Below are 23,744 nucleotides of genomic sequence, written 5' to 3'. Positions count from 1 at the left end.
AGGCCAAGGCTAGTGAATTTAGTAATGACAAAGGAAACATTCCCAGACTGAATATGATGAAAGCCTGAAGTCGTGAGAAGTCATGAGACCACATTCGAGGCCAGCAAGATGTGGCCGGTGACCTCACCCGGGGGTGCTGGGCCCAGTGCTTGGAATCAGCCACAGTGACTCACCCCTCACTGTCCTAGACAGCAGTGCCCAGCCCTGAGTGTGCTAACAGAGCCTCCAACAGCTCTTCAGCAGGGCCGACACTTCCCAGATTAATGCCACCATGGCCACTACACATACAGGGTCCCAAACAAACAGAAATGCAGACTTGAACCCCAGCGGCCCTCTGCCATCCGCTCTTAGCCAGCCTGATATTTTCCCCAGCAAGGATGAGGGACTCTTGGGTGAGTCTGTGTTACACCAAAGAGGCGGGAATGGCCAGGACTCCCCGTGACCGTCTCCAGAGGCCAGAGAAGTTGTGTTACTGCTTTCCCTCAGCGGCTCTGCTAAGGCCTCAGGAAGATGGGCTGAAAGATGAGCTGAGGAGGATGGCACATAGCAGGTGAGTGTGACGGCAGGGAGAGGGGTAAGGGTCCAGCCAGGGCACCTGCAGTGGGCACATGGAATGGGGAGCACATCTGAGGTGGGGCACAATAGCTGTGACTGCCAGGTGACGGAGAGGTGCAGGGAGACTCCCGTGCTCCCAGCAGTCTCTCTGGTGAACTTTGTTCCTGCGGACTGTGTACTCGGCCTTCCAGTAGCAGCATCTGGAGCCACCTGAGCAGCACCTGTTGTGGGACTACAGCCTATGTGGCTTCCGCTGGCAAATCCTTCTCTAAGCTCTCAGAGCAATTTGTTTCTTAAAAGATGTTCTGCAACCCATGCTGCCTTTCTAGGTCACTAAATGTCAGCTCTGCGTCAAAATGCAGCATGAAGGAGCTTCATCTTCTTCCCAGGTAGGCCCCTGGGTTCCATGAGAACCACAGAGCGAAGACCGCTGGCCCAGTGCCCCGCAGTGGGCTGATTCCCTCACCAACACTTAAACCTGAACCATGATGGATGGCGCTGGCTGAAAGAGCACCAGATTGCCCCATGGATTCTTCTGGAGAGAGCGGGCGCAAGCACGGCAGGTGCCAGGCCTTATTATGGCAAAAGTCTAACTCTGCTGGGAGCAAATTGTGCTTCTATGGTTTGCTTCGTCTCCGAGTCCCTCATAACGATTCGTTCACCATCAGGCACACACCAAATGTTTTGATGATGTTTCTAAAGCCCACCTCTGCTGATAAAATGCTTCAGTGACTTCCCACTGACTCTGGGATGAAATCCAAGCTCCTCAGGATCACACGAGGCTACTCAGCATCTGGCCCTGCCCACCTTTCTAGTGTCCTCCTCTGAACTCTGCTATACTTCCTTCCTAGATTGCTCTGCCTTCCCTCCCTGGCCCCTCTGCATCTGGACAACTCCTACTTGTGCTTCAAGATCTGGCCCAAACACCATCTCCTCTAGGAAGTCCTCCTTGACTACTTCTTCTCTCACCCCCTAGCTGGGTTGTGTCCCCCTTCTCTGATCTCACATAGCACCCTGTGTGTGTTTCTATCAAAGTACTTAATATGAAGTGCCTTTTCCTGACATTGCTGGCTCACCTATTTCTATAAGCTCTCTGATGGCAAGGACTGTACCTTTTGCCTTTATTTCTCTAATAATAGGCAATAGGAGATCTACAAATGTTTCCCAAATGAGTGAACGATTCTTGGTATATGAATGGAAATAGTTCTAGAATCCACAAAATAGACTATTATTGTTCCAATTTGCCAGAAATCTCAGCCTCTAACTTCAGGCCATTGTGTTTGGTATAAAATCTGGGCAAGATGTTAGAACCGATTGTGAAAATCTGGTTTTCTAGAATTTGGCGCAGGAAACAAAGGTCACTAGAAGCCAACATGGGTTCAAGAAAAGTCAGGTCAGGTTACCTGTCTTCCTCAGGAAATACAGCAGAGCTAGCGTGTCTGGATTTCAGCAGGACATCTGAGAAGGTTTCTCATGAGGTTCTTGTGGGCAAATGGAGAACACAGGCTGGATGACAGTACAAGTAGATGGGCATCTGGCCACTGAAAGACTGTGCCCAAAAAACCTGGTCAGCCTGGAGGGGACCCAGCGTGGGTGGCACAGGGCTTGGGGCCTGTCCTGCGCCCGTCTGCAGGAAGGGTAACGATTTGTAATCCACCACCTGGAGGGGCACCTGTTTGGGTTTGTTCATTGAGATTTTATGGAGGCTTCACACATGCTCAAGGGCGTTCCTTGAGCTTCTCTGACTGACCTGCCCTCAGCTTCGAAAGGCCTGTTGTGAGGGGTCAGAACCGCGATCTGTGGCATCCCAAGGGCAGAACTAGGATCTGTGGTGGAGATGGTGGGGAGGCCAAATCCAGCTCAGTAAGAGCTGCCTGAAACAAGAGCTGCCAGGAAGGGGGTGTGGGGTGGAAGAGAGTGAGTTCCCTATCACTGCGGATGATCAAGAAGAGGCTAGAAGCCACCAGGCACAGACTTTGGAGGGACCTAACATGCCATGGTCTTCTTATTCCAAGACGCCGGCTGGCTGATGTCAATCTCTGCAGTGTGCCCCGAGTGCCAGTTGTACCGGATATGGATTTGCCCTGTCGACTAATGCTCACATTTCTTTCCTAGAAGTTCCTGCCTTCACTGTTGGGGTGAAGTATATAGACAGGGGATGAGCAGATCTTGAGCCACAAACTTTTTGTTTTTATTGTGGTAAAACATACATAACCTAAAATTTGCCATTTTGGCCATTTTTTAAGTGTATAGCTCAGTGGCCTTAAGTACATTCACACTGTCGTGCGATGCATGTCTAGAACTCTTTCCATCTTGCACAACTGAAACTCTATCCATTAAAAACTAACTCCCCATTCTCGCTCTCCTTAGCCCCTAACAACCAGCATTCTACTTCCCGTCCCCATGAATGTGACTACTCTAGGGACCTCATCTGAGTAGAACCATGCAGCACTTGTCCTTTTGTGACTGGCTTATTTTGCTTAGCATAATGTCTTTGAGGTTCACCCATGAGGAAGCACATGTCAAGAAGCACAAAGCACATTGCTTCTTTTTTAAGGCAAGCCACAAAATTTTTTGATTCAAACATTTTTTGGAGCATGCCCCACCCTAATTCCCTCTGTACCTCTGATTGAGAACCTCTGAACTGCAGGGACCCAAAAGGAACCACTCCCCACCCCCCATCAGAACGCAGAGTACCACATTTGGGTATAATTAAAAGCTTAAGCAAATACGTGTCAATCATCAAGTCCCGAGGAAAAATTTACCCCCAGCCAAGCTTGTGAATTCTCTACCTCATAATCAAGAACTGAAGTGTTTATGAGAAATATCAGAAGAGCTGAGAAAAATGTAAATGTGGAGAAAACATTGTTTTAAAAAATTGAGCACATTTTGCTAAGTCAGGTTTTTAAAAAATGGTTGAATTTCAAAGGAAGCTGGATTCATATCTACCTAATGCACTTATGCTTAATTTGTCAATGATCCTAAAACCTCTGTTATGGCCAAATGTCCAATACACTCTCTTACCCTGCCTTTTCAGTGGATTCCTTTGATTTAGAAACCCACTTCTGGTCAAGAGTAAACAGTTCAAAACTCCAAGGACTGTGTGTATTTGTGCTGTATGTATCAAATATATATTATTGTCACATATAGTATATAGAGTTATTATGGATTCAAATATGTATACACACTAAACAATTGTTGGTACTGCTTTCCTTTGTGGAGAAGAAAGGGGATGGTGAAGTGGAGGAGGGGTGAAAATGTTGCTTTTCTGAGCTGTTAGGGTTTTTTTCATATTGTACATTTTAAAAATGTTTTCTAAATATTGGTATTATAGGCTATTTCGGTTTCTCTGTTTTAAATTTTCTATACTAAAAAAATCAACAACAGGAAATGTTGCTAAAAATAACTCATTCATAAACAAACTCCAAGGTTACTTTAAAAAATTGGCCAGATCCGAAATTAGAAAATGCGTATTCTAATTACTCTCCCATCTTTGTTAGAAATCAGTGTTTTTCCAGAATTACAATGGTAACAAATGAATACACTTTGAGTCAGCCTCAGTATTCATATCTTCATTCTAAAGCAGTCAGGGAAGTGTTAGATGTGTTAAGGGGAGAGTCTTCCTTGTTTGGGTTTATGTTAAAAAAAAATAACCACGCTCCAGAATGACTAATTTTAAATACGTACCTCTAGTCCACCATCCTGGTGATTCTCCATTAGTCTCTGTATAAATTTTTCAACTATTTGTGGTCTGATAACTGAAAAGTTTTCTTTCATGACTTGGTGTTTCCAAAGGTCTAGGGGGAGAAACATACCAACACTAGTATCATGAAACATTAGAAATGGCTACTCTCTGAGACATAGTGCTGGACACAGCAAGCGTCATTTCCAAACACACAAAAACTAATGGGTGAGGCAGGGGAGTGGAGGAGGAGGGGGAGGACACAGGACCCTCCAGAACATGGAAACGAGAAGGTCTCTAACAATATTCCTAATGAAAAGATTTGGAAAAGCGCCTCTGAAGTCCTGTGAACAATATTCTGTCACCATAACTAAAATCCCGAGTCAAATCTTATTATTGACCCTACGTGGCATCTATTTTCATCAAGTCCCTATAGGTATCTGAACAATTATTTTGGCCTAACACAACTATCAGAAATAAATGAAGAACTGTTATATTTATCTGTTTGAGTACATCCTATTGTTACAAGGCAAAATTACTTTGAATATAGAGTTAATAAAAAAAAGAGGAGGAAATCCAAAAGAGAGAAGAAAGAGTCACAGATGAGAAATGTTGAGAACTGCTGGCCTACAAACTTGAGCTTCTGGATGAAAGCAGCAGTAGGACTGACACATATGAGACGAGGCATATATAGTTATTCAGAATAGTATTGCTTAGGACAGCAAAAGCTTGGTAATAACACATCAACTGGTATTCTAGTGGAATATTACGTAGCTGTGAAAAAAGAGAGGAACTTCTCCATGTACTGATACGAAAAGAACCATAGATTGTTAAGTGAAAAATGCACAGTGCAGAACAGTGGATGTAAAATGCTATCTTTTATAAGAAAGATATGATAAATATAATAAAGGGGGAGGATATCCCTTTAAGCCTATTCAAGGTCATTTCTCCAAAAGTTTGGGATTCTCCAGTATCATCCCTTCTCCCCTCTCCTGGATCATTCACAATAGCACACATTATTTTTCCCATCTCGTAAAAATCTTTCTCTTGACCCCACTTCCCCTGTCAGCAATCACCTCATTTCTTTGCTCCCTTTTTAGCAAAACTCTCAGAAAGAGATGCCTACACTTACTGTCTGCCACTTCCCTCAAAATCCTTCTTGAACCCATTCACCCAGCTGTCACCTCCACCATTCCAGTTAAACCAATTTTGTCATTAACACCAGTGACCTCAACACTGCCAAAGCCAGTGGTTTTACTTGACTATCACCACATTTCACACAATTTCTCACTTCCTCCTGTTTGAGAAACTTCCGTCACTAGACATTGGGACGCCACTCTGTCCTAGTTTCCCCTCACTGTTCCTTCTAGGACGGTTTTGTTGGTTCTCCTTTTCCCCTCCCCAGCCCTAGCTCTTAAAATGAGGGTGTCTTGGGACTCAGCCCTTGGTCCACCTCCCTTTTTCTATCTACACACTCCCTTGGCTATTTCATCTAGTCTCATGGCTAAGTACCATCCGTACACTGACAACCCTCAAATTTAGATCTTATTCCCACTTGGCATCTCTTCTTGGATGTCTAAAAGGCATTTCAAACTACACTTGCACATAATTAAATTCCTGATCTTCCCCCCCTAACTTGCCATCTCAGCTGATGGCAATTCTATATTTTCCCAATTGTTCCGATCAAAAATCTTGGAGTTATCATGGACTCTCCTCTTTTCCCCCACACCCAATCCCCAATCCACTAATAACTATTTCAAAAATATGCCCAGAATCTGACCACTTATTTGCACTGCCCCCAACCTTGTTTGACCCACCGTCTCCTCTTGCTTGGATTACTGCAATCGCCTCCAAACCAGCCTTCCCCTCCTTCCCCCGTTTCTCCCTTCACAGTCCATTCTAAACACAGCAGCCAGGGAGATTCCACTAAAATGTAGGTCAGCTCATGTCACTCACAGTCTGGGACACGCTCCCCATTGCATCCAGGGCAAACACTGCAGTCCTCACAAGGTCCTGCACCGTCTGGCCTCCCCTCCCTCTTCCTCTCTGACTTCCCTCACCCTCTCCACTCCGGCCACACTTGGGTCTTTGCTGTTCCGTAAACACGATAGGCCTGCTCTGCTTAGGGCCTTTGTGCGGGCTATTCTCCTGTCTGAAATGCTCTTCCCCCATCTTCAAACTTTGCCCAAAACGTCGCTTTCCCAGTGAAGTCCATCCTGACCACCCAGTTGAAACTGCAATGTGCCCCCTTCACACCTCCACACCACCGTCCTCCTTACTCCATTACTTTCTTATTTTTTATGTTTATTGATTATTGTCTGCCTACCCTCTTGTAGATGATAAATTCCATGAGAGTAAGGATTTTTGCTCCTTGACAGTAAGACTGTATCCCCAGTGCCTATAATACAGTTGCTCAGAACACACTAGGTGCTCAGAGAGTAGGTACCAACTGAAAGAATGAATTAGTATTTGCATAAAGAAGTACTAAAGGGGTATATAAAAAAACTAATGAAAGCAGCTACATGGGTGTGTCAGAAGGGGGTCAATGGTGGCAGCAAGACTTCTAAACAGGGCTGGCCCCATGGCCGAGTGGTTAAGTTCATGTGCTCCCCTTCGGTGCCCCAGGTTTCACCGGTTTGGATCCTAGGCGAGGACCCAGCACCGCTCATCATGCCATGCTGAGGCAGCATCCCACATAGCAGAACTAGCAGGACTCACAACTAGAATATACAACTATGTACTGGAGGGCTTGGGGGAGAAGAAGAAGAAGAAAAAAGAAAAGATTGGCAACAGATGTTAGCTCAGGGCCAATCTTAGGAAAAAAAAGACTTCTAAACATATTTTTTTACATTTTTATATCATTTTGAGTTTTGAACCAGGTGGATGTATTATCTGTTGAAAAATAAAATCAAATTTTAAATAATATCACAGTGCTGTAACAATGGAAGTACGTCAACACTCCTCAACTTCCACGTGGAAGGATGAAAGCACACGTGTACGTTAGTTAATTATGTTGGGTAGGACCTACTTCCTTGTGCGTGGCCCCAGGGGGGACCTGACACAGAGACCTGCAGAGTCAGAGGTGGGAGCCAAGCCCCGCCCACTCCTGTCTCTGTTGTGGGAGGGCTGGCCATCAGCAAGCAGCCACAGGGCCACTCCCTGCCCCCAGCTGTTTCTAATTTCAGATGAGCTTTCCTACTCATACTTTTATGCTTCTGACAGGAGACTCAGTGCACACAGAGAAAGCACCAGCCCAATCCTCCCTCCCAGGGATGCGGATATGACAGAGCAGGAGCCACTGGTATTTGCACTTGTTACGTTATTTATTGAGGGGGGTCCTGTTTTTGACAATGGGATTCTACATTTCTTCTACAATTGGCTACCCTCCATCATAAACGTGTCAATCTAATCCTGCTTCTCCTTTAGGGAAATAAAGGCAAGTAGACTCATCACTGCTGTCCTAGCTCAGTTGAAGTGGGAAATTCAAAAGAGTTAATGTGCCTAGAAGTTCACACTTCTTAAGAAATTTAAGACTTTTATAAATCTAAGCTTTGACAAGACAGAGCTGATATATATTTCCAAAATTTTTGGATCAGAAATTAGATACTTTTTCCACGTAATTTTGTAGCAGGCTCACATATAAACCTTGCAAGGAGCCACATCTGTCACACGCTTCTGGTTTGGGGACCATCACCTGGCAAATGCCCACAGATCTGGTTTGGGGTTTAGCTCTGGGCTCAGCTGAAGGGGGATTCTTTTACCAGCGTGCTGGGAACATTTCCCAGCACACTTCTTCTTCATGAGTTCAAGTTCAGACATGCATCTGCACCTGCAGGCAGGAGTCAGGGGAAGCCAGGGAGAGTAGAATTCATCCAAGGGAAGAAATTCCTGGCCAAGTGGAGTTGGCAGTCTCCAAACGCGTCTCATTTCCGGGGTGTGTGTGGTCATTGTTTCTATAAGATGAAGCCATTTTTGACAGCAGCATGGAGGTGGGAGGGAGACAGCACACTGGGGGTTAAATTAGGATTTTGTTCTTCCCTCTCACTCTGTTCCCAAGTCCTGTGACTGGAAAAAACTTTGACTTCCTGGTGGCCAAAGCACTTCTCTCTCCCTCTCTGAAACTGGCCCCCCACCCCATCCCATGCAGTCCCCTCCCTCTAGGATGGGTATCTTGGTTCGGTACCATTTTATTTCTCTGACACAACAATTAGCCCTCTGTGCCTGAGTGGCCCCTGGGTCCTAAGCCAAGGAAGAACTGAAACTTGAAGGAACACACCTGCCAATCAAGGTTGTTCTCCCAACCAGCCAGGGGGCCCCCAAAAGGTGAGTAGGTTGAATACCTTACTTCTTCAAGCATATGTACATATTTTGTACTCCTGTGTTTCTTAAACTGCTCCCCAGAACACTAGTTTCTTGAATTGATGATAGATGTTCCCAGGGGAGAAAAGGGTTCTGTGGTCAAATAAATTTAAAGAATATTTCATATTCTGTCTCTCTCCTGGAGATTTCCAATACAGTAGGATAGTAAAGGCTCTGAGAAGGTCTGGAGTAAAGGAACCTTTTTAACATTATTCACCCCAAGTTTCCCAAACTTATTTCAATAAACAGACAAACAAAACCCTTCTCGTCCAACCCTTACAAAACACAGTAGCAATCCTCCTACCCAATGCAGTCAAGACTAACAGTTGTTTGGTTAATCAAAAGTCTGTTAAACCAGAGAATGCTTAAAAAAGGATATGCACTATCTTAAACATTTTATTTAACCTAAAAAATGCGCAAGTATAGAAACATTTGCCAATCTTCTGACATAGACCCTGGGCCTTTTCTTTGTATGTACCCACTTAATGGAGTTCCGTACCTTTTTCTTCTACAAACCATAATACCTAGAGCATGGTCTACAATTTCTAGTATGTGTGTGCTTTTGGTTTCATTGGGTTTTTTTTCATAGAGAGAACACTTAAAAGACATGAAACAATCCAAATGCAGCATTTTTTGTTCTCTTTTTTAGAGCAGTTTTAGGTTCACAGAAAAATTGAGCAGACGGTACAGAGAGTTCCTATATATCCTCTGCCTCCCCACCCCCAACACACAGCCTCCCCCACTATCAACATCCCACCCCAGTGTAGAGCATCTGTTACAACTGACGAACCTACGCTGACACGTCATATAATCCGAAGTCCGTAGTTTACATTATAGTTCACTCTTGCTGAAACTACAGGTTTGACAAATATATAATGTCATGTGTCACACAGCATCTCATAGAGACTAGCTTCACTGCCCCAAATGTCCTCTGTGCTCTGCCTATTCATCCTTCTTTCCTCTCTAAACCCCTGGCAACCACTGAGGTTTCTTTTTTTGTTTGGAAAATGGGGGAAATTTTTTTAAATCATTTTATTTTATTTTTTTTTATTGCAGTAACATTGGTTTATAACATTATATAACTTTCAGGTGTACAGTGTAATATATTTTGAATTCTGTGCAGATTACATCATGTTCACCACCCAAAGTCTAATTACAATCCATCACCACACACGTGTGCCTAATCACCCCTTTCCCCCTCCTCCCTCCCCCCTTCCCCGCTGGTAACCACCCATCCAAACTCTGTTGCTGTAAGTTTGTTTGTCGTTGTTATCTTCTACTTATGAATGAGATCATACGGTATTTGACTTTTGCCCTCTGACTTAATTCACTTAGCATAACTCCCTCAAGGTGCATTCATGTTGTCGCAAATGGCCAGATTTCATCATCTCTTATGGCTGAGTAGTATTCCATTGTGTATATATACCACATCTTCTTTATCCATTTGTCCCTTGATTGGCACCTAGGTTGCTTCCAAATCTTGGTTATTGTGAATAGTGCTACGATGAACATAGGGGTGCGTGTGCCTTTATGCATTTGTGTTTTCATGTTCTTTGGATAAGTACCCAGCAGTGGAATAGCTGTATCATATGGTAGATCTATTGTTAATTTTCTGAGGAATCTCCATACTGTTTTCCATAGTGGCTGCATCAGTTTGCACTCCCACCAGCAGTGTACGAGGGTACCCTTCTCTCCACATCTTCTCCAACACTTATTGTTTCCTGTCTTGTTAATTATAGCCATTCTGATGGGAGTGAGGTGATATCTCATTGTAGTTTTGATTTGCATTTCCCTGATAGTTAATGATGTTGAACATCTTTTCATATGCCTGTTGACCATCTGTATATCTTTGGAGAAATCTCTGTTCAGATCTTTTGCCCATTTTTTTAATTGGGTTGTTAGTTTTTTGTTCTTGAGCTGTATGAGTTCTCTGTATATTTTGGATATTAACCCCTTATCTGTTATATGGTTTGCAAATATCTTCTCCCAATTATTGGGTTGTCTTCTCATTTTGTTTATGGTTTCCTTTGCTGTGCAGAAACTTTTTAGTTTGATGTAGTCCCATTTGTTTATTTTTTCTATTGTTTCCCTTGCCCCGTCAGACATGGTATTTGAAAAAATGCTGCTAAGACTGATGTTGAAGAGCATATTGACTATGTTTTCTTCTAGAAGTTTAATGGTTTCAGATCTTACATTCAAGTCTTTAATCTATTTTGAGTTGATTTTTGTGTATGGTGTAAGATAATGGTCTACTTTTATTCTTTTGCATGTAGCTGTCCAGTTTTCCCAGCACCATTTATTGAAGAGACTTTCCTTTCTCCATTGTATGTTCTTGGCTCCCTTATCAAAAATTAGTTGTCCATATTGACCTTTTTACTATCTCCATAGTTTTGACTTTTCTCAAATATCATATAGTTGAAATCATACAATACGTAGCACTGAATAACATTCCATTGTCTGGATGTCCCACAGTTTATCTATTTCAACTTAGTGGGTTTTTGTTTGTTTGTTTGTTTGTTTTTGAGGAAGATTAGCCCTGAGCCAACATCTGCTGCCAATCCTCCTCTTTTTGCTGGGAAAGAGTGGCCCTGAGCTAACATCCATGCCCATCTTCCTCTACTTTATACGTGGGACACCTACCACAGCATGGCGTGCCAAGCAGTCCCATGTCCGCACCCGGGATCTGAACCGGTGAACCCTGGACCGCCAAAGTGGAACATGTGAACTTAACCGCTGTGCCACCAGGCCAGCCCCTCAACTTAGTTTTTATAGAACAGATCTCTTTCTTTTTGTACTCCTATTTCATTGGTTTACATAACACTTAATTAAGTTACTCAAACACAATGACAAGTAAAACCGGGATAAACAGGTTTGGAGAAAACAATGATCAACGATACTAGGTAAACATACACAACCCAAAGACTGTGATTAGTGAGTATTGTGCCGGCCTGTGTTACCAAGAGAATGGAAAGCTTCAGGTAATCTGTGAGTCTGGTAGTGAAGGGTGGTTGGGAGACCTACTGCATTAACACGTTGAGGAACTCGTGTTCCAGGCACCCTGCTGGGGAGATGCTGGCCTACACCGGGCTCTCGTCAATGTTTTGACTGTGCTTCCCTCAAGCGAAACATTTTGGTTCACTCACCTTTAAGGCAGGTATGTCTATGTATTTGTAACTACCTACAATACTACCACCGGCTAATGTCGAAAAGCATGATGTACTTAGGGTGAGGCTAATCAGCGGTAAGAATGGATCTTAATCCACATTTCCAATAGTCTCCTCGACCTCTTCAAATTTTTTGTCTGACTTCTCATCAGATGTGATTTGGTTATCTTTTTTAACCTCGTAATGCGGCTGAAGATAAGCATATGTTTATCGTCACACATTAGAAGTGTCACCTCTACCATTTCCTATTGTTCGCTTGTGGATTCTCTTCCCATGGTCACTTCAGGGCACCTCAGTGTGGAGAGTGACATGTGACTTCTTAAAAATGGACTTAATCTATTTAGAAGTTCGAATAGGTTCTTTCCACACCCCTGGAATGCATGCACTCCACTTTAGAGACTGCTGACCTTATAACTGCTCAGAAAAATTTAGAAAATCAATTAAAAATTGCTTCAATGTCAAAATGTCAAAGATGGGGAATGACAGAGCCTTTCTGAGTCAGTGGAGCCCGTCTGTTTGCTCAGGCAGGTGCCGAGGCTGAACAACGATGTCTGGAGCCGCTTTTGAAAGTTCTCAGGGCTGCACTAGTTCAGCTTCCAAGAAGCAGCACTGGACCAGCTGTGGCTGCCACGTTTTCGGATGCTCACTGACAAAGTGCAGACTCATTCCGAAGCTGTATAATAAGATTAAGCCCCAAGAGGAGGTGGAGAGGAGGGAAGGAGATAGAGGGGAGAAGGACTGAGGGTTCCCCTCTGGCAGGTATAAATGCAGAAACCAGAGTCAGCCAAAAGGGAGAGAGGAGATCCCGAGGGAAGGACAAGAGCCTATGGTGTCCCCTGGTTCTCAGTACTCTCTATTCCCAACTCCCTCTGGAAAGACCCCCCAGCCCCAAGTTAACCTTGGCCACCAAGGGTGGTCTCTGCATGAAGAAGCAGCCCCTGTTGGAAGCCCCATCCGCTATGGCTGCTTCTTGCTGCTGAGATGAGTGGTAGGTGGGCGAGGATTTCAAGGTTTGATTGCCTTCTTCAACGGTACCCAGCCCACAGAGGTCTCAGGAAGACTAAATTGAAGAATCGTACGTAAAAGCACTCCTGCACACAGTGGGGACTCCATCATGTGCCATGGGGGAACTCAGTACAGGAGGAGACCCGGCCTCCACACTGAGTCATGTGGAACAGACTCGAGCCAAAACCCAACAACAACAAAACATCCTCCCTATTGGTATTTATTTTAAAAGTCTTATGAGTACAGAATCTGAACAAGAGTTTAGAATTGGCCAGTATACTCCAGCCAAAGTAAGGTTTGGTAATATCAGCCTTACCACCATTAAAAATAACTCTACCCCTCCCCTCTGCCTGACTCCCACCGGCCCCTTACTGAAGGCCCTTTCCAAGCACAGCTGACAGTCACCCTGCGCAAGACAGCACACAGCACAACTGCGAAGCAAAGATGCTTCCTCCCCCGGCCCCAACCCGGGTGTCTCATAAGAACCACAGCCCCAAAACAACGTGCAGATGGTTGCACCTGCTGCCTGCTTGTGGATTTACTCCAAGGACTCGGAAGGGAGCTGCCTCAATGCAGCAAACACAGCACAAACAACAGGCGCTTTGTGTCTTGTTAAATGTGCTGTAACTGGAGCTCAACCACACTCGGCTCTCTGGTGACATTCAGAGGTGCCCAGCTGGGGACTGGCTGGCCCTCTCACTGCACAGCCTTTTCCCAAAGCCCTGTTTACAGAATTCAGTTACTCGAAGCCCTGATAAAATGACAATGTCCTAGGCGAGGACAGAGGTTATAAATTAACACTACGATGCCTGTGGACTTTGTCTCAAAAGGAAATCCTAATTTATTTTGCTAGTCAGACAACTCCTCTGTAGCTCAAAGGTGTGGATTTAGTAGGAGTTAGGAGTAGACATTGTATTTCAGACAGGACCAGCTACATAATCTATGGCGCCCCGTGCAAAATAAATATGCAGGGCCTCTGTTCAAAAAGCAGGAAAAAGTGCCATTACAGGTGCTAAAATTTAAAGTGTTCTCCTTTCTTCTGCAATCTCTCTCTTCACCTGTCATAGTGTTTTCATTGTTTGTTGTTTTTTCATTTTTATTTTTATTTTTTTTTTGAGGAAGATTAGCTCTGAGCTAACATCTGCCACAAATCCTCCTCTTTTTGTTGAGGAAGACTGGCCCTGAGCTAACATCCGTGCCCATCTTCCTCTACTTTATATGTGGGACGCCCACCACAGCATGGCTTGGCAAGCAGCATGTAGGTCCACATCTGGGATCCGAACTGGGGAACAGGGGCCGCCGAAGCAGAATGTGTGAACTTAACCACTGTGCCATTGGGCCAGCCCCTGCTCTTATTTGTTTTTAATGTTGCACTCCCTGGGCATGGGAATGCTCACAGGGCAAGTACAGCCCTCATAGGCACCCAGGGACACCTCTCTGTGACCAGGTGCATGAGCGCATGTGGCCCACCAGGTACCGGACTGAGGCCCCGTGCCCTGCCAGGGGCAAAGTCGAGCCCCATGTCTCCCCTTCCCATGGGCCCACTGCCCTAACCCACTGTGGACAGGCAACCCCCAGGGGCATTGCAACCTCTCTTCTGGGATATTCTGGGTACCCAGGGATGAGCAACAGGCTCGCTCCCACTGAGTCACCCCTCCAACACACCATAGTGCTGCCAGCCTGGGGTCCCTGAGACGCTGTCAAGTACACACGCCTCACCCTGACCCTCGCTGTGCTCAGGCCCCCACTGGGGTGGAGGGTGGAGGGTGGCAGTGATTGCTGGGTGGGGATGGTGAGGGGGCGGTTGGGGGTGCCCGGGGTGCCCAGGGTGCCAGAGAGCAGAGGTGCAGGCAGCTGAGAACCCCTTCTGGCAAGGTGGGGAGGCAGCGGGAGTTGGGAACGTGTGTGAGCCGAGGCTCCAAGCCCTTGGTGCGTGCTCATGGACTCACCGGATTCCACTTACAAAACAGATTCTACGTTCACATTAAAAGTTCCAAGACAACATCTGCACAGCATTCAACCCCACGTGCCCCTGAGTCCTACGTGAGTACACTGGTCACATGCCCATGAAATGACCCTGGCTTTAGACCTCAGATGAAAGGAAACAATTTTGATTGCCCTTCCACCCCAAATATATCTATTTGTAAGATTTTGACGTATATATGTAACATATATATATATACACACACATATATATTACAAATAAGGAAAGCTTCCCCCCCCATTTCACCTTTATTTCAGTTATGAGTTAATCAGCAGAGCTGAGCTGAAGTTAACAAATATTTTCTATGTAAAAGCCCTCTATGTAGAAGGAAATATATCAAAGTGTTAACAGTACTTCTCTCTGGGCCAAAGTGTTAAAAAAGTGATTTTTATATCATTTTCTGGGCATTGTAGTGTTTTTTACCATGAATATGGATACCTGGATTGCTTCTGTAATTAGGAAAAAACAATAAATATTATCTTGTGAAATAATAAAATAAATGTACTTTACCTGTAGGGAGAGTACTCTGCTCCTTGGACTTTTCTGATACAACCAGTGATATCTCTCTGTTAACTTTTCTTAATACCTCCAGGATCATATGAATTTCAAGATTTTCCAGAAGTTTCTGAAGCTAGAGCAAGCAGTTTGAAAGTCACTCTCCACATGCAGCGTAGACCCTGGATCCTAAGTCAAATTCCTGCAGAAGGCCTTGGGCTACGTCCTGTCCTTCAGCTACTCTCCCTGCGGGGAGCAGACAGGGTTCCTTTCTGGGCCCCCAAGTGCTTCTGCGAGGGTAGCTACCGCTCTTTGGAGACCGATATCTTTTCTTCCTGGCCCACATCCTGATTGATAAAATACAACTCTTTTTACTAAGTTCCGTTAAATTGCAAAGTGCTCCATGTCTGAGGTGACCTCGTGTGTTTTGGAGTCTCTAAACGTGGCCAGGAATTTCACGAGCTGTGAGTATAAGAAAGTCCTCAGGTGTGAAACTTGATTTAGATACCAAAGAGGATTTCACGAGAAGATTTAAAATTCCATACATGACCTAGAGAAAACTGTTCCAGGAACTGTGAACCCTTACTCTATCCATGATGCTTGAGGAGCCCACATTTCTCCCTGTCGGAGAACCCCAGCTGTTAGAGAGGAACCAGGGTTCAGAGGGTAAGCAATGGGCTTGGGACTGGGTGTGTGTGTGTGTGTGTGTGTGTGTAGTGAGGGGGGTTGAGTTCTCCTTGAAGCTCAGTGCACGCGCATCTCTACACTGACACTCAGACAGCTTGAAGCTTTGTCGCCTGTTACAATCAGCACAGCCGCGGAGCTGGTATCCCAGGACAAAGGTGAACAGACACTTGGGGAAACAGCTTCTCCACTTGGATCATCTAACACACACCAGATGGGCTGGTGCATAAATGGTGTTGTCTTATTCTCAGAAAAACAATTGCAGGAGGCATTTTAAATACTCCATTTCCATGGGTGTGTGTGTTGCAGGGGGATGCTTGTGTGCTGGATTTTATGTTTAAGATGCTAGTGGTTATGTTTTGTAGCATAGTCTTTTTTGTGGTGCTGCATCTTAATTTGAGGAAAATCAAAACATGAAAGTCTAGATTTATAGTACTGAGATGAAGGGTAGTTATTTGCTTAATCAAAGCGCCACTTGCCTTTAAATATTTAGTTCTCTCCAAGCCTATTCAATGATTGAGAAACCTTTGATTTCTACTTAACTTCTTAGAAAAAAACACCACTTGGGTATATCTGTAGTTTTATATGCTAATACCATAAAGCAAATTTTCAGAGCCAAATTCAAAACCACTCCTGCATACCTGCTGAGTTTTTATTTCAATTTCTGAAGCTCCTTTAGGGGGAAGAATAGTCTGACTACTTATTATCAGTCCTTCAAATTCATCTTCTCTCCCCATCCGCCTAGCTATAGCTTTCATGCTGGGGTAGAGAATGTCAGTTCTAGTAAGGAAGAGAGACAGAAATTAGCAAACAAACATATTTTTTCTCATCCAGATTCTCTGACAATTATTTTCATTCCTGTTGTGTTTCCTGTCATCATGTGCAAACCTCCCAACCCATCACAGATGTGACATCTCAATCCAGCACAGTTGCCACTCCTTTGGTCAATATTCAATCTGGAGGCCTTTACCCATTGGGTACATTTAATTTCAATCTTCCTTCTTCAAAATATTGACAAGTCTTCTCCTTCTGTGGTTACCAGGAAAGCTGACCATAATAATTGATAAGATAGACAATTCAGACTCCGCCACCAAAGTGAACCTTCTTGTGATCAGTAAGGTTCAGGATGGGGGGTGGCTGCTTAGTGAATGCTTGTTTAGTAACAGACACACGGCAGAGACAACGTGTCCTTCCTGCCGGCTAAGTCATCCCAGACGGGGCTTGCAGCTGCAAAACTACCCCACCATTCCACACACCTGAAACCCTGTGCTGCACCCTATTACTCCTCTGGCGGCAATGCAGCAAGCTCTCAGAGACTCAGCACTTGAGTCTAATGAGGCAGAGAATGGCAAGGAGTTCGCAGCAGCAGCATCTCCCCACCCAGTGCTCACTGGAATCCTAGGAGCTAAAAAGCTCAGAGTCAGCACCTTGGAGACACTCCCAAAGCACAAGTTCCCAGGGACAGGACTCCGGGTAGATGATATACAGTGTTTCGTAGTGGAATCAGTGCTGTCCCCGCCATCAATAGAACCCAGCTTTCCCTTAAAGCATTGGTCAGAGAGACACATTGCCCAGCTTTCTCTGGGCTCAGTGGGGCTGCGCGTACCAGGATTCATGGACCAAATCTTACCCTCAGAACAAGGGGCAGGAGTTTGCCAAACCCCAGTTTCCGCTGGTTTACGTGAATTTCCCCTTCAGCACCACTCACCCATAGAGCTCTGAGAACTGTTTGTGGAGAGAGACAGAATTGATGTCCTGGCCTTGCAGCTTGAGTCGGCCCCAGTACTCCTTTAGCACTTCCAACTGCTTCCACAGGACCAAAAACGATCTCAGCAAAGCAAGAGACTTCACTGAACTGCACGGGCCCTCCTGCAGCTCGGAGGCCTTTGGACTGCTGTGGAACTGACTTCTGAATCCTGGCACTCTGGGTGAATCTGGCTGAAAGCATTACAGAAATTCTTGTTTATTGATCATGGACCAACAGGATAACTTTTTACATGCAGCCCCCACAGAATGAAGTCTTTGGGGAGTGACTCTTCTCCCCAGGAGGAAGGGCTTACAGGCTCGTGGCACATGGAGACCTTAGAAGGGGTAAGCATTCTTCCTGAACAGACGGGACACGGAAGGAGGAAAATGTCTGCAGCTCAGCTCTCTGATCAAATCATGCACCACTTGTTTTTAAATCTCTTGAGTTGGGTACTAACATTTTATCTGCCTTTGAAAAATTGAGCCTTTCAGGTTTAGCCTCTGAGTTCTGGAAAGTGCTCTTCAACACACTCGAGATTTAACCCCCCATCATGGTAGAGCTATAATATAACCTTAAATTGGGGATTTTACCCATTTTATAGGCAAGGAAATGGAAACTTAAGTTTGTCTTATCTCTTGTTCCTCCCCTCATCCTTTAAAAGTTAGGCAGAGAACATGTCTCTGACTTTGAATTTATTATTCAATAGTCAATTTTACTTTAACATTCAGATTTGTTCACTCATTCAGTGGTGCTTTCCTTAAACAGGTATTTGCTGAGGAGCTTCTGTGAGCCCTGGAGGATGTGGAGGGAGCAAGGTTTTCAGGTCCCTGCTCTCCCCCAGCCAGTGTTGTGAGTGCTGGGGCCACCCAGAGAGTGACAGAACAGGGACCTGGGTCCAGGCCCTCAGCCTGGCGACAGCACCTCTGTCATAGGAAAAGGAGTTTGCCTTTGCAGACAAAGATGACAAATCTGGATCATGATGTTATGACAAGACGGGCCTCAGGTAACAGCACCTTAGACACTCAAGTTTCCCTGGCTAGGAACAGGAAGAACAACCACCTTGTGTAACCGGATCCAAAATCAGTGCAATTAACATATCTAAAGAAACGTGTGGCAGCCAGAAAGAGGGTTGGTCAGAGGAAGAGTTGGCAAGCAAGACCCAGGAGGGAGCAAGCTCCCGCAGACAGCTGGCAACCCCTCAACCTTGTAGCCTGCCCTTCAACAATCAGCTAATCCATGCATTTCCAGATTTATTTTATCCTCAGAAACCTTTCAGCACATGAAATCTCACACGGTGGCCCAAAGTGTCCAACAGACCAAGGCCAAGCACAGGGACGGGGAGGGGACAGCCTACAGGCCAGGCAGTTGGCCCCCTCTGCTCAAAAAGCCCCATGGTGCCTCTGAGGAACCCAGGGCTTCTGAGACCACAGTTTTAAAGGTCCTGAACTAATCCATCACCTCTACTTTGGAATTTTAGAGACTGAAGTCTAAGAGATCACAGAACTCATGGCACAGCTGCGACAGGAAACCCCGAGTCCTAACTCACAGGCAGTATAAATTCCAGTGCTTCCTATTGTCTATGACTATTTAAATACTCTTAAATGAAACAAATCATAAAATAAAACTAATTAAAATAAATAATTTTAAAGCAAATACCTTGTTAATATAGACATATTAAGCAAAGTCTTCTCTTCCTAAGTGTTTTAAAGGATGGGAGAAGGAACAGGAGAGAGGAGAGGGTGGAAGTGTCAGGGAAAGATGGCAATCCATCAAAAACAGGGCCAAAAAATGGTCAACAGAGGGACCAAAGGGCCCAGCATGCTTCTTGATCTTGGCACTACTTGGTCTATACTCAGCTTTGTAAATACTCCCTCTGAGTGAAGCATCTAATTCTGTTGTGGAATTTAGATGGCACACCTAAACACTCTTTCTTTTCCACTAATTGACCTGGAGTGGACTTGTGACTCAGCTTTAGCCAGTAAGACACAAGGAAAATCTAATGGAAGGTTTCTGGATTAATATACTTTCTAATTTAAGTCATGGCTACTGGGACAACCTCTTACTTATAGCAAGTGTTCCCTAATTGGCACAGAGGGGCATCAACTCAAAGGTGGAAGATCATAAAAAGCTTCTGAAAGAGTGGTTTGGAAGTTGAAACCTGAAGAAGTAGGAGTTAATCAGATGATGAAGCAGAGTGGGAGGAGAAGGAAGTTTTCCACCAGAGGGACCAGCTTGCACAAAGGTACTGAGGAGAGAGCACAGTGCATTTGACAAAATCAAAGAAGTCGAGGGTAGAAATATGGGCAGGAGTCAAGTCATGAAGGTCTAGTTAAGGCATTTGGACTCTATTCTCAGGGCATTTGGGAGTCATTGACGGGTTATAGGAGGGAAGTGACATAATCAGGTTTGTGTTTTTAAATATTTTTAAATATTAACCCAGTGAATGGACTGGAAGGAAGCAAGAGTGAACACAGGGAGTCCAATTGGAGGTTATGATCATGGCCCAGCATTAGGAGATGATGATGATTTGGACTGGCGGAGGGGCTGGTGAGGGAGGATGGAGAAAAAGAGACAAACTCGAGAAATATTAAAATAATAGAATAGTAAAACTTGGTGTCTGATTGTGGGGTATGATAGAGAGAAGTCAAAAATGGGTGTCCAGATTTTTTGGCTGGGGCAACTGGGCAGATGGTGGTTAACTGACAGGGAAAATGGAAGTAGGAACAATTTGAGGGCAGTAAAATGAGCTCAGTTTGGCACACACTGTCTCTGAGATGGAACAAGCAGAGATGTCTCTGAGATGGAACAAGGCCACTGAATGTATGAATCTGATGGGACTGAGATTTGGACTGGACGTGTAGATTTTGGAGTTGTTGCATGTAAAGTCATCAAAGTTATAAAAGTAGGTGGATTTGCCCAGGGAGAGGGTGAGGAGTACAGCAACATAGTGGAGAAGTGTATGAGGGAGCTCCAGGGCCAGAGGGTTAGGTTGGAATCTGGGTTTGTCTCTTCACTAGGTGTGTGATTGTGAGCACATCACTTAACCTTTCTGAGCCTCAGTACTCTTACCTGTAAAATGAAAATAATGAAAGCACCTTCCTCATGGAATTATTGTGGGGATTAAAGAAATTAATAAAGTACTCTGAACAGATCTCAAATGTCGCCAATAGTAGGATTAACAGTATTCAGGGCCGACTTATTGATTAGACACAGAAGGCACAGTACCTAGGGCCCACAAAATGTTTTAATTTCTTTTAAAATCGGAAAAAAAGGACATTTAGGTTGAAGAAAGTGCTTGAATATATGATATTAATATATTTTTCTTTGTATTAACGCAGTTGTAAACTATAACTTTTAATGTTTTTTTACGCAGGAAGGAGCCCGCAAAGGTAAAAGTGACTAGAGCCGTGGAAGTCAAAATGCAGCCCAGGTAATAGTAGCAGGGGGACAGAACCAAAACAAATATTTTCAGGATTGGCAGAGGTAGGGGGGTCTACAGAGAAGTCTAGGAAGGGGCGGCCAGCGACGTGCCAGGAGAACTCGGAGAGAGTTGCGCTTTGGAAGCCAAGGACAGAGAGGCTTCAAGGACACACTGTGTCAAATGCTACCAAGGGATCAGGTTCGAAGGGGACTGAAAAGTATCCAGGGGATTTAGTGACAAGGACCATGGAGCTCTTGAGGAGAGTGGTCTCGGTGGTGAGATGGAGAAGAAGACAGATGGCAGTTTCTGGGGAGTGGATGGAAGGTAAGGAAATAGAGATGGCTGGTGCAGGCATCTCTCAGAAATTTTGGCTCTGGAAAGGAGGCTCTTTAAATAGAAGCACCAGCCAGCTTACTCTGCGTCCAAAGTCTCTGTGTGGTTCCCAGATACGTGCAGAATTGCTTCAAGTTATGATACTAGGTGTGCTAGTGGCTCTTGGCATCTTAGAGCTTCAGAGGGACAAGTCCACAGGAGGGTGCTTGCCTAGGAGTGCACAGGCCAGTTGAGTGATGAAGACAGGAGCCCAAGCTGGAGATGTCCACCTGAGGCAGCTATCATACCCCTCTGGTCCTTCCAACTCCAGTCCTAAATGTATGACTCACAAGGAAAAGCAGCCAGTTGGAGTATTTATTCCATTTGGTTTCAATGGACCCCCCACAACCTTTGTTCTATATTTAAAATGAAAAGAAATGGATATAACGCTGATCATGAGATTTACTGTGAAAGAAGATACTTTGGAGTGGCTTTCACAGGCTACTCCTGCTTCATCGCTGCTCCTGAGCAGCATTAGCACAGTCCTGAGACCCACCGGGAGAGGCTGTGGGGCAGATGTGGCACTCTAGTCCATCTCCCAAATAGGAACGTCCTTCAGGACAATTACAGCACTGGCTGATTATGTAGACTGTTCACCAAGAATACCTGTGTACTTCTGTCCAGTGAGGCTTGCTGTCCTGGGGGGCGCTCCATGATCCTATGATAGTTGCTCAGAAGTACATCTTCCATTAGCAGCTGCATGCCCACCAGCTCCCCATGAGCCACCTTGAGGTCACGGTCACTCAGCCTACACAGGCACAGCTAAACACAAAAAAGAACAAAATAAAAGCATCCATTTGAAGACTTCTATGTATCCTTTACACATGGTTTTGGGGGAGAAAACCAGGAGCAATTGTGTTTACAAGCCCACCCTCTCAACTATTAAAAAATTCATAAAAATCAAAGTAACATTTCTAGCTCAAAGTCCTCCTTGAACTTTGAGTCTGTGTGGAAGTCCAAGTTTCCCAGCCCTTACAGCAGCTTCTGGATGTGGTGCATATATAGTGTGTGATCAACTTTCCTTTAAAAGTACAGATATAAATATATCTATGCATAGAGAAAATACTGGAAAAAAATAAACCAAAATATGAACTGTGATTGGCTCCTAGTGGGAGACTACAATTGGTTTTTTTTTTTTTAAAAGATTTTATTATTTCCTTTTTCTCCCCAAAGCCCCCCGGTACATAGCTGTATATTCTTCGTTGTGGGTTCTTCTAGTTGTGGCACGTGGGACGCTGCCTCAGCATGGTCTGACGAGCAGTGCCATGTCCGCGCCCAGGATTCGAACCAACGAAACACTGGGCTGCCTGCAGCAGAGCATGCGAACTTAACCACTCGGCCACGGGGCCAGCCCCTACAATTGGTTTTTAAGAAACTATTCTTACTATTTTACTTAAAAAAAAATCTTTTTGCTTGTGGAGAATTTTGAGCTTATACAAAAGCAAACAGAATCATTCCCATCACCCAATCCCAAGAACCATCGACCCATGGCCAGTCCTGCCCCATCCCTGTCACTCCCCACGTCCATATTATTTTGAAGCAAATTTATGATTGACTTTTATGTTGTTCTTAATACTTTTCTATATTTTCTGTCTTTTAAAATGAAAACACAATATTTGATTAATAATCAGGGAGAAAACACGTAATTGAAAGAAATTCTCCTTATGAATCCTCCTTAAAGAGTTCTGTTCTGCCATCCCCCTGAAAACAGGAATGAGACAAGGATGCCCTCTATCACCACTCTTATTTAACATAGTACTGGAGGTCCTGGCCAGAGCAATCAGGCAAGAAAAAGGAATAAAAGGAATCCAAATAGGGAGGGAAGAGTGAAACTCTCGCTGTTTGCAGACAACATGATCTTATATATAGAAAACCCCAAAGAATCCATTGGAAAACTCTTAGAAGCAATCAACAACTATAGCAAAGTTGCAGAGTACAAAATCAATTTGCATAAATCAGTAGCATTTCTATACTCCAATAATGAACTAACAGAAAAACAACTCAAGAAAACAATACCATTCACAATCGCAACAAAAAGAATAAAATACCTTGGGGTAAATTTAACTAAGGAAGTGAAGGACCTATATAATGAAAATTATAAGACCTTTCTGAGAGAATTGGATGACAACATAAGGAGAAGGAAAGACATTCCATGTACATGGATTGGAAGAATAAACATAGTTAAAATGTCCATTCTATCTAAAGCAATCTACAGATTCAACGCCATCCCAATCAGAATCCCAATGACATTCTTTACAGAATTAGAACAAAGAATC

General features: G+C 44.4%; 1 protein-coding gene and 1 long non-coding RNA gene across 6 annotated transcripts in view; one reads left to right on the top strand and one right to left on the bottom strand.

The window, feature by feature from the left end:
• The window catches only part of CCDC162 (uncharacterized), a 165,506-nt gene that overhangs the window by 17,246 nt on the left and 124,516 nt on the right, over positions 1–23,744 (bottom strand). For all 5 annotated transcript variants that reach the window (XM_070559199.1, XM_070559200.1, XM_008520826.2 and 2 more), the window contains 5 exons: positions 22,075–22,230; positions 17,637–17,866; positions 16,570–16,708; positions 15,260–15,380; positions 4,243–4,352 (listed from right to left, as the gene is read on the bottom strand). In XM_070559199.1, coding sequence (XP_070415300.1) covers positions 4,243–4,352; positions 15,260–15,380; positions 16,570–16,708; positions 17,637–17,866; positions 22,075–22,230 — 756 coding nt within the window. The remainder of the gene's footprint in view (positions 1–4,242; positions 4,353–15,259; positions 15,381–16,569; positions 16,709–17,636; positions 17,867–22,074; positions 22,231–23,744) is intronic.
• LOC103551144 (uncharacterized) lies at positions 11,557–22,358 on the top strand. Its single transcript, XR_544946.2, has 5 exons — positions 11,557–11,750; positions 14,736–14,808; positions 15,342–15,910; positions 16,834–18,019; positions 21,049–22,358. It is a non-coding gene; the product is annotated as an uncharacterized lncRNA (long non-coding RNA).

Source organism: Equus przewalskii, chromosome 9 (genome assembly GCF_037783145.1).
Source record: "Equus przewalskii isolate Varuska chromosome 9, EquPr2, whole genome shotgun sequence".
NCBI lineage: Eukaryota > Metazoa > Chordata > Mammalia > Perissodactyla > Equidae > Equus > Equus przewalskii.
Note: the sequence above shows the minus strand (reverse complement) of the source record. Positions and strands in the feature narration are given on the sequence as shown.